This window comes from Cyprinodon variegatus, unplaced genomic scaffold (genome assembly GCF_000732505.1).
Source record: "Cyprinodon variegatus isolate N-32 unplaced genomic scaffold, C_variegatus-1.0 Scaffold592, whole genome shotgun sequence".
Classification (NCBI taxonomy): domain Eukaryota; kingdom Metazoa; phylum Chordata; class Actinopteri; order Cyprinodontiformes; family Cyprinodontidae; genus Cyprinodon; species Cyprinodon variegatus.
In genome coordinates, this window is record NW_015151045.1 from 466,758 (window position 1) to 477,103 (window position 10,346).

At 48.5% G+C, this 10,346-nt stretch overlaps 1 protein-coding gene across 5 annotated transcripts in view; it reads left to right on the plus strand.

Moving 5' to 3' along the window:
- Window positions 1-10,346, plus strand: part of LOC107096020 (arf-GAP with GTPase, ANK repeat and PH domain-containing protein 1-like) — a 91,294-nt gene that overhangs the window by 72,638 nt on the left and 8,310 nt on the right. For all 5 annotated transcript variants that reach the window (XM_015392470.1, XM_015392469.1, XM_015392471.1 and 2 more), the window contains 3 exons: window positions 320-474; window positions 824-914; window positions 1,575-1,797. In XM_015392470.1, coding sequence (XP_015247956.1) covers window positions 320-474; window positions 824-914; window positions 1,575-1,797 — 469 coding nt within the window. The remainder of the gene's footprint in view (window positions 1-319; window positions 475-823; window positions 915-1,574; window positions 1,798-10,346) is intronic.

The window sequence follows — 10,346 nt, forward strand, 5'->3', positions numbered from 1 at the left end:
AGATCCTCATCAGTCTGAGGTCACATGGTCTCTGTGTGCTGATGTCCACCTGCAGACCTTCCAGAGGTTCTGGATCTCAGTGAAACCAGGTTCTTCACACACAGAACATCTACAGCAGGAATGTTGGACCTTCTGGTCCTCGTCGACCAGCTGGTCTCTGTTCTGCGGTTTGATGGCGGTGATTTGTTCATCAGTTCCTTCTGGTCTGAGTGTTCCTGATCCTGAAGAACCTCAGACCCGGGGAGAACCTTACCCCACCCTTTCAGAATAAAAGCACGGTGAAGCATTGACTGACTCTGGGTGTTTCCTTCTCCACCAGAACAAGAGGAGAACTTTGAGTTCACCATCGTGTCGCTGACGGGTCAGACGTGGAACTTCGAGGCCACGTCGTACGAAGAGCGGGACGCCTGGGTTCAGGTCATCGAGAGCCAGATCCTGGCCAGCCTGCAGTCCTGCGAGAGCAGCAAGAACAAGGTGATCACTCCTCCCCCCTCAGATCTTCCCTTTTCTGCTCCCGTAATTACAGAATACCAATTACCGGCGCCGCAGCCGCCGCTCTGCATCGCAGGCCACCCGCTGTGTTTACGCCTCAGGCATCACCCGCCCAACCAAGACCGTTTCATTTGTTCGCCGTGTTCTTCCTTCTCATGGCGGCGATGGGAGCAAATGTGATCCTGAAGGATAGGCGGGGGGGGCGGGGGATGTCTGAGGGGCTCCCGGCAGGAAGTGATGTTTTATTGTCCAGCTAGTGAAGCGCGGCGGCGGCGGCGAACAGACCTGAACAGCATCTCTAGATGTTCAACCTGTTTTCCATGTCTTCCAGTCCCGCCTCACCAGCCAATCAGAGGCTTTGGCTCTCCAGTCCATCAGGAGTATCCGTGGCAACGGCCGCTGTGCGGACTGCGACGTACAGAGTGAGTGGAAAGATGGCGCCAAACTGAACTTGGAAATAATTATTCCTTTTTTTAATTATTATTATTATGAATATTATTATTATTATTGTTATTATTATTATTATTGTTATTATTATTAGCTTGTATAGGAAATTATTTGCCAACAATTTATGTATTTTTAGCTTTTAAAATAATATTAAAATGCAAAATTTAAAGCTAATGAAAAAGAAAAATGCTTCTAAAATATGGAAGAAAAAAACAGCCTCAATTCAATCTGCTAAAAATTCAGCTCTAAAAATGAAACTGCAAATTTTGACCTTTGCATTTTTGCAGCTGAATTTTTACCAGATAAAAATTCAGTTTAAGGAATTTAATGTGTAAAAAAATTTAGTTTAAAATTTGTTTTAGAAAAAAGGCAGATTTATTTTAGACGGTTTTACTTCCGTACTAAAAACACATTTCTTGTTCTTTTAATGTAATTTTTTTCCTCCTTATAAAATCCACTAAAGCGTTTCAGAATAATCTGTTATTTAGCTCTTTATATTAATTTTAGCCTCTATTAAGGGCCGCTGCAGAGGCCCCAAAGAGCCGCCGGTTTCAGACCCTGAACCATCAGAAATTAATCAGAACCTTTTGGTTCTGGAAGGTTCTGATCTTCTGGGCTCCTCCTCTGTCCCACAGACCCGGACTGGGCCAGCCTCAACCTCGGCGCTCTGATCTGCATCGAGTGCTCCGGCATCCATCGGAACCTGGGGACCCACCTGTCCAGGGTCCGCTCCCTGGACCTGGACGAGTGGCCCCTGGAGCTCATCAAGGTGATGTCGGCCATCGGCAACGAGCTGGCCAACGGCGTGTGGGAGGCCAACGCCCAGGGACGCCTCAAACCCGGGCCTGACGCCAGCAGGTAGGACGGCTCCTCTCAGGCCCAACAGAACCAGAACTCATGTCGGATCCACAGAATAAATCATCTGGGTCCCTGGATTAGTTAATCCAGGGGATTTTTTCCTGTCCAACCTTGGTGGTTCTGACCCGGTTATTGGTTCTGGGTGCAGTGCCTCCCTCGGCAGACAGGGGGCGGCGGGTCGGCGCCTCAGGTGTCAAACATCAACAGAGCTGCTCTCTGCAGGGTAACAAAGCGGTGAAGTATGGCTCTACGCCGCCGCCGCCGCCGTGCTCCTGTGATTATGCGTCTCTGGGAGCCCATCATAACAAATTAGAGCCGACCGCCGTTCACATAAAGATCGACTTCCCCGTCCCCCCCGCCCTACCCTCATTAGTCAACAGAAGCACCTTGTAATTACTCCTCCGAGCGCTCGACACAAACACTTTAACCCTGCGTGTGCTGGAACTCCACTTCCTGTTCCCGGCTGGCTCCGCCCCCTCTCAGCAGCTGAAGCTGCTGCTGTTGTTATTTATTTATGAATCTGAAGCCCTGAAGAGATTAGAGCAGGAGGTCAATATTATCTCAATTAAGCGGCGACGCTCCGCTGCAGCTCCCTCTCCCCCCTGCGCCTCCCTCTCCCCCCTGCGCCTCCTCTCTCCTGTCGATAGTATTTATCAGTCCATTCCTTAAGTGGCTCGCTGTTTGTCCTCTTTCCCCTCCATAAATCCTGCCTTCCTCACCCTCCCTCTCATCCTTCCATCGTTTCTCCACCTCAGCCGGGTTGCTGCCGAGGCGCCGCGCTCATCACTACGCAGCACAAATACTGATGAGGACATTTTCCTCTAACTTAGTAATATTGTTTGGATTGGAAGCCTCCGTTATAAACTGGAGAAACTAAAAGTGTGCAGTTCTCCTCTGTCACCAATAGAGGGCCCTCTGGGCGTTAGCCATCCTGCTAACGTTCCGCAGTCGTTAGCAGGATGGCTTTAAAATCCAAATGGAACGAAAAGGTCGCTTCCTTTGGCCTCATCTGGGTCGATAGCAATGCGTTCGCACATCTTACTGATAATGGAGTCCAATAATATGAACATTTATAATCAAAAAATCTTTTAAATTGATGAATTTAGGCTTGGATTTTATTACTAGCCCATTAGAAACATTTGTAGATTAAATCTGTCTGGCTAACTTAAAGCATCGGCTGGTTTGACCCATTCTGACCCAAACTGGGAAACCTTGGTGGGCTTGCTAACTCCCAGTTTGGACACCAGGCTCTAACATCCATCATGTGGGATGGCTAAGAATCAAATGTTTCTTCAGTCTGACTCAGTTTATTACTTAGAGTTAGATCAAGGAGTCCAGAGTTGATGGATCTTATTAATCAGGTTAGCCCTGGCTGCTACAGATAGGCTAACGTTAGCACTGGCTGCTACAGACAGGCTAATGTTAGCAGTAGCTGCTGAAGAAGTTAGCCCTGGCTGCTACAGATGGGCTAACGTTAGCTCTGGCTGCTACAGATGGGCTAACGTTAGTCCTTGCTGCTACAGACAGGCTAATTTTAGCCCTGGCTGCTGAAGAAGTTAGCCCTGGCTGCTACAGATGGGCTAACGTTAGCTCTGGCTGCTACANAGCCCTGGCTGCTGAAGAAGTTAGCCCTGGCTGCTACAGATGGGCTAACGTTAGCTCTGGCTGCTACAGATGGGCTAACGTTAGCTCTGGCTGCTGCAGATGGGCTAACATTAGCCATGGCTGCTGCAGACGGGCTAACATTAGCCATGGCTGCTACAGATGGGCTAACATTAGAAGTGGCTGCTGCAGACGGGCTAACATTAGCCATGGCTNTGGCTGCTGCAGACGGGCTAACATTAGCCATGGCTGCTACAGATGGGCTAACATTAGAAGTGGCTGCTGCAGACGGGCTAACATTAGCCATGGCTGCTGCAGACGGGCTATGGTTAGCCCTGGCTGCTGAAGAAGTTAGCCCTGGCTGCTACAAATGGGCTAATGTTAGCTCTGGCTGCTACAGATGGGCTAACATTAGCAGTGGCTGCTGCAGACGGGCTAACATTAGCCATGGCTGCTGCAGACAGGCTATGGTTAGCCCTTGCTCCTGAAGAAGTTAGCCCTGGCTGCTACAAATGGGCTGACGTTAGCTCTGGCTGCTACAGATGGGCTAACATTAGCAGTGGCTGCTGCAGACGGGATAACATTAGCCATGGCTGCTGCAGATGGGCTAACGTTAGCTCTGGCTGTTACAGATGGGCTAACATTAGCTCTGGCTGCTACAGATGGGCTAACATTAGCAGTGGCTGCTGCAGACAGGCTAACATTAGCCCTGGCTGCTACAAATGGGCTAATGTTAGCTCTGGCTGCTGCAGACGGGCTAACATTAGCCATGGCTGCTGCAGACAGGCTATGGTTAGCCCTTGCTGCTGAAGAAGTTAGCCCTGGCTGCTACAAATGGGCTAACGTTAGCTCTGGCTGCTACAGATGGGCTAACATTAGCAGTGGCTGCTGCAGACAGGCTAACATTAGCCCTGGCTGCTACAGATGGGCTAACGTTAGCCCGTCTTATATATTCGGTCCTATATGTAACTTCCTCTGCAAACACCAGAGAGGCTCAGTTAAAGCATGAACCGCCCTCTGCTGGACGGTGGTGACATCACAGCAATGATAGAAACTCCTTTTAAAGGACGTTTTCAGTGAGATGGATCGTAGTTCCTTATTTCTGTAACGTTGTCTGAAGGCGGAGCGTCTGATTTGTGGAGCCTCGCTCTGTTTCCTGTTGCCGTGGCAGCGGAGCCGGCCAGACTCGTTGGACCTGAAGTCCTGAATTAAAGGAGGTAAAAACCAGAAGGGACCGGGTCCTGACAGAGAGGCTTTTGTCCGGAGCGGAGGAGAGGCTGATGGATGGAAACACGACCCCCCCCCTCGTGGTCTCTCAACTGAGTAATAGAGGCCGAGATTTCATTTTGCAAGTGGCTGATTTAATGATCCAAAGGGTAATTAATGGCCTGATTATCTTAATGTTAAATATGGCCAGCAGCAATTACACTGACCTCCTGCCTGTCATTGCCCCCCCCCCCCACCGCCGTGTGGAGGTTTGGCAGAGGAGGTGGAGCTGGGATGGAAAACAGAGAAAGAGGAGAAGATGAACACCTTTATTTTTGAACAGCCCCCCCCCATCATGGCGCTGGGAGCGATGGCGGTCCAGGTCTCATTAGCATCAGCTTTGGCTAATCGCCTTGGAGACGCCGGTCCGACGCCTTTCTTCACCCGCTCAGCTCTATACTTGTTGACGTGCTGGCAGCAGAAGGGGGGGGGGGGGGGGTCTGTGAGGCTCGGTGTGGACCAACACCAGCCGTGCCAGCTCTGCGCCGCCACAGGGACGCCGCTAGGATCCCGGCGCAAAAAAGCCTCAGCCGTCCTCTAAACGTTCCCATTAACCTCTGGCTGCCCGCGGTCAGCCGTCATCACCTCAGCGGGCGCGCTCGCCCCCGCGCTGCGCCGCAGCTGACGCCGCCGCTCAGGGGCCTGCTAAGTTTGGGCCCCGCCGCCCACGGTGGGGCGACCGGATGGACCCTCAGCGACGGTCCTCAGCGGCGCGGCTCATCGCTTTAATGAGGTGTCGAGCGCCGCATCAACACCAGCACCTTGGGCCTGAGCGGGGCCGCGTTGACACAGCGCGTTAGCGGGCCGGGGCCGACGCCCACTGACAGCGGCCCCTGGACACGGAGCGGCTTCCTCCACCCCTCCCCTTCCTGTCAGCCGACCCCTGACCTCACCATCCTGCTCTGCACGGCGTGACGGGTTTATATTTCAGGTCAGGGTTTCCACCGCCATCCTAGGAGGAAGAACTGATTCTAAGGAGGAGCCGGAGGCCGTCAGAAAGTATTCACACCCCTTCTCTTCTTCTTCTGCTGTTATGTTTGGTGGAAACGTTCACAGTCACAGTCCCATTAAGAGAAGAACCATCTCCTCGCTCTGAGGTCCAGACGCTCCGGACCGGGTTTTATGATGCTGCCACCACCGTGCTTCACAGCTGGGATCAATCCTGCTTCTGCTGGTTCTACTGATGCTTCACCAGAGAACCTGCACTTCCTTCTCTGATGGCTGGAAGCTTCTCATACCTCCAGAGGGTTCAGCTGGTCCCAGAGATCTTCCCTCTATTGGGGGCGGCGTGTAGGAAGGGGCGCGGCGAGTGGCGTGTAGGAAGGGGCGCGGCGAGCGGCGTGCAGGTCAGCTGAACGTCTCGTTTTGGTTCCAGAGGCGATTCGATGGAATGTTTAGAGTCCAGTTTGTCCTCCTGGTTGGTCAGTGATCGTTTACCTTCACTCTGATCTAAACTCGGCGTCCATCGCAGCCATGTTGCTGCAGAGGAGGCGGTGACGTGTTTATTGGCCGCCATTATCTCCATGGAACCAGGTCCTCCACGTATCGATCGCCAGTGAATGGCTTCTTCTGCTCTCAGCAGATCTGAACCCAGATAATGACCAGCAGATCCTCCTGGTTTCTGCAGGAGGTCAGTTGGAGGGTTGGGTTCTCCTGGGCCTGGCGGCAGAGGGAGGTTCAGGTTCCACGCTGTCCTCCGCCAGCAGGAATAAAACGAGCAGCCATGTCAGCTGAAGGATGGAGCGGCGCCTCCACCGTTTAACGCCGCTCCCCGGATGACGAATGCTCGGCCAGTAATAATTCAGCAGCAGGTCTGCGGCGCCGGGGGGGGGACGGGGCCCCTTTATGGGAACAGATCCGTCTTGATCCCGGCGCTCCGCCTGAAAAGGCCAGCGTTAACAGATTCAACATTACCGGGGGGGCTTTTCATCTGGGCTGGGGTGCAGGTGCGGCGGACGGCCCGCGCTGCAGCCGGATTGGACTCAGGGGACCAGATGGGGCCACCAGGAGAAGGAGGCGAGCAGGGGGGGCCCCTCATCACAACATAATTGCCCCCCAGGGTCAGAGGGAGTAGTGTTGGGGGCAGACCTGACTCCAGTCCTCATAAAGCTCCCCTCAGATCAGCGGGTCGGACACGCGTCCCCCGCAGTTCTGACCCCAACCAACCTGGGCGACAGGAAGAGCCGCTGAGGAGGCGGCGGCCTTTGTCTGATGGAGCGGCGCTCAGGCGGAAACATCTCCGCTATAAATAACTGACTTTCCCACGAGATGGCCGCTGCGACCCAGATGGAGGCCCCCGCTAACCGGGCCGGTCATTATGCGGCTGCGGCGGCCCCCTCGGCCCGGAATAATTGGCCCCTACATTCTAATTCATCTGGAAAAGGATCCTTGATTAAATTAGTCCTAATAGACATTATTTTGTACATGACTGCCCCTCCGCTGCCGCGGCCCCCAGCTCCCCTAACAAGCCCCCCAATTTACTATTGACATTAAGCCGGCCGACAGCAGCCAATCAGCGGGCCGTTTGTCATCTCGCCGAGGTTATGCTAATGCGGACTAAAAGCTCAAACTAAACGCACATCCTGAATGCCTGAGTCATCAGATTAACCTCGCCGTCCTCCGCCCCCTCCCCTCCCTTCTTCTAATAATGAAGAAATAAATAACGCTCTCCACGCGCGCCGCACCGTCCGTCCGTCCGTCCGCTTCTCCTGCCTCTGAGAGCCCCCCCCATCCCCCCACCCTCTGGCTAATTGGCTCAGTGGGCAAATTGCTCACAGAATAAAGGAAAGGGGGAGAAAAGCTCGGCGGCGAGCTGTCCGCACGCCGCCCGTAATGTGTTTGGATTGAATGGGTTCACGGCGAGCCGCAGTCGGCCGGTAAACATCACAAACCTTCACTTCGCACCGCCGCCGATTCTACGGCTTTAACGAGCTCCGCTCCTGACACCTTCACACCATCTATAGATCTATGGGAACCAGACTTTTTCTCTATTAATGGTTTAAACTGGGTTTATATTTGGATTAAAGGTTTAATTAACGACGTTTCACTTTATCATCATTAATTATGATCATAAAGTCATTAAATATCATCGTTAATAATATTTCCTTCCTTTCAGTTCAATAAATCAACCAAAGTTCAAACATCTTTGCTTTAATCAAGTTCGTCTAAATAAAATACTTTAAACAAGAGTTTTAACTGAATAATGAAAATAATAAATGATGAAAAAGTCTGAAATGACGTCAAGTCATCAAACTTCTCTGATTTAGGATTAATTCAGTCTAAGCTTGTTTTTATTAAACTGCTTCTGAAGCTTAAACCAGATTTTAAATCGATAAAGATTTTAGATCAGCTTCTCTCTAAAGACTCTTTTATAATAAGATTTATTTTATTATCAGAGTGAATAAAATGTCTTATTGGATTATTGAGATTTTATCAAATAAAATAGTAATTTACTTTTAAAAAAAAAAGTAAAATCTGATCCTTTTTTGGTCATAAAAGGTTTAAAAATTTGAATATTTCATTTTTTAACTGTATAAATTGTATTATTATAGTTTTATTACTTTATTTATCATGTAAAAACTTTTATTATATATTTTGAAATGAGGTTTCTTAAAATGTGGATTTCTGCCTTATTTAAAAACTGCAAAAACGTCCTGAAAACGAGTAAATATTTCTTAAATTAAGTCTATTTATTCTTAAATTGAGCAGATAAATAAAATAATCTGCCAATTGAATATCTAACCCTTAAAATAAGATAATTAGATAATATTCTCTTGGAAAAAGTTTCTTATTTTAATGTTAATTTTCTTGTTCTGTTGGGAAAGTGTCTCATTATCTGTTTAATTCAATTTAAAATGCATCATTTCAAACAAATTGACTTAGATTTAGATTTTGCAGTGAATAGATCAGATATTTGGTTTAAAAATTAAACCGTCTGAGTTTTTAAGCCTTTGTTTGAGGTTAAACCTGCAGAAATCCTCATTAATGCGGATTAACCTTTAAACCAGATAAACTACTAAACTAACCAGTTGATCAGATTTAATTAGTATTAATTGAACCTATTTTTAGAAGAATGAAATAACGTTCAGGCTTCATCTGATGGAGGGAAGGAGTTCTGTATTAACCAGATTAATCTAAGCCTGTGATCTGCAGACATTTAATGATAGAAAATCAAGCGTCATCATTAGTCTGAGCTGATTTAACGGAACGAGGTGAAAACTAAAAAGTCCCATTAAAACTCTACCTTCATAGATCCACATCCTAATTAATCTGCATCCTCGTTTGTCGCATTCACTTTCTCCTGTCTGCCCAGGAGACCCCCCCCCACCCCTGACTTCATTAGTGTCAGCCGGGTCCACTCATCTGCATCCAACTAATCTAGTAGGAAATGTCAATGGCTTCCCCGGCCACCACGCCGCAGCCATCAGGGTCACCGCCGCCGCTTTGTCCAGAACAAAAGACCCAGAGAGACTCCATTCCGCGTCAGGAGGCCGACTGAGCCTTCAGGTTTACCCACAGGCGGGTTTATCTGCCTCTTTCACCAAATGATTCCTCCAGTGGCGCCTCCATAGGGGGGCAGATGGGGCCACTGAAAGTCTTTAGGTGGCTACTGAAACTAAGAGCCAGAATTTAATGTTTGAATCTATTATAGTGATAAAGCTGCCTGAGAAAACAGAACGAGGTGTGATTTATTTTTATAAAACTCCAGTTCATCCCCTGATTTAACCCCCCCCTCAGTGAGGTCTAGAAGCACTAGATCTATATCCATCTATGCAGCATAGATCCTGCTACATGGCTGTACATTTAGGCTTTTGACTAATTAGATGAGCCTTTGAATGATAGATTACCGACTGGAAATTAAGTTGGAAATAAAAGTTAAGTCAAGAAAAAAGGTAAAAAGTTAATTATAGTTGATAATTCTATTTAGGTTTATAAACTGAAAAGTATCAGTCTCCATATCAGCATTAATGTTGGACCAAATAAAATGTGTTTCTTTCCCTCTCAGTGTTTTTCTAGAAGCACTTTGTTTATTTTTTCTTAATATATTCGGGGAAGTCGGCGTTTCTTATTACATTGATATTCATTTATGCCGTCAAAATATCCATATTTCTTTAATGTAACACAGTAACCAAAATCTGCCCCTGATTTTGGGGCGGCGCTCGGGGTCTCGTCCAGGATTCCAATAACCCTCTTGGCTTGAAATGCAGATTTTCAAAGTATTTCACTGAGGGCGCTATAAAGGGTTAAAGCAGATAAATATGCAACAGGAAATCTGATGAAAAATGCATTGGAGACGTCCAAAGGCAACGTTTTTATCCGGAAAAATGCTTCTTTCTTTTTCCCTAAAAGCTTTATGGAACTATTTTAGATCAGGAAAATATAAAATCCTGCTTTGATCGTTTTATTCTTATCAGCCTTACATCCTCTCCTAGTTTATTTAAAACTGTTTCGCTCTAAGCTGCTGTTAAATCTGTCTGGAATAATGCGTCCCACTGGAAGCGTTGGGATGGCGTCCGGATCCTGGCGGCTGTGATGTAATGCGGACCTCCTCTGATCCGCTGGGAATCTGGAGGCACCCGGAGGATTATCACTGACATGTAGTTAATTATCAGCTCCTCACAGACTAAAGAAGGTGTCTCTGGTATCTTCTACATCCTGCGCTCGGCCCCTAACCTCCCCCC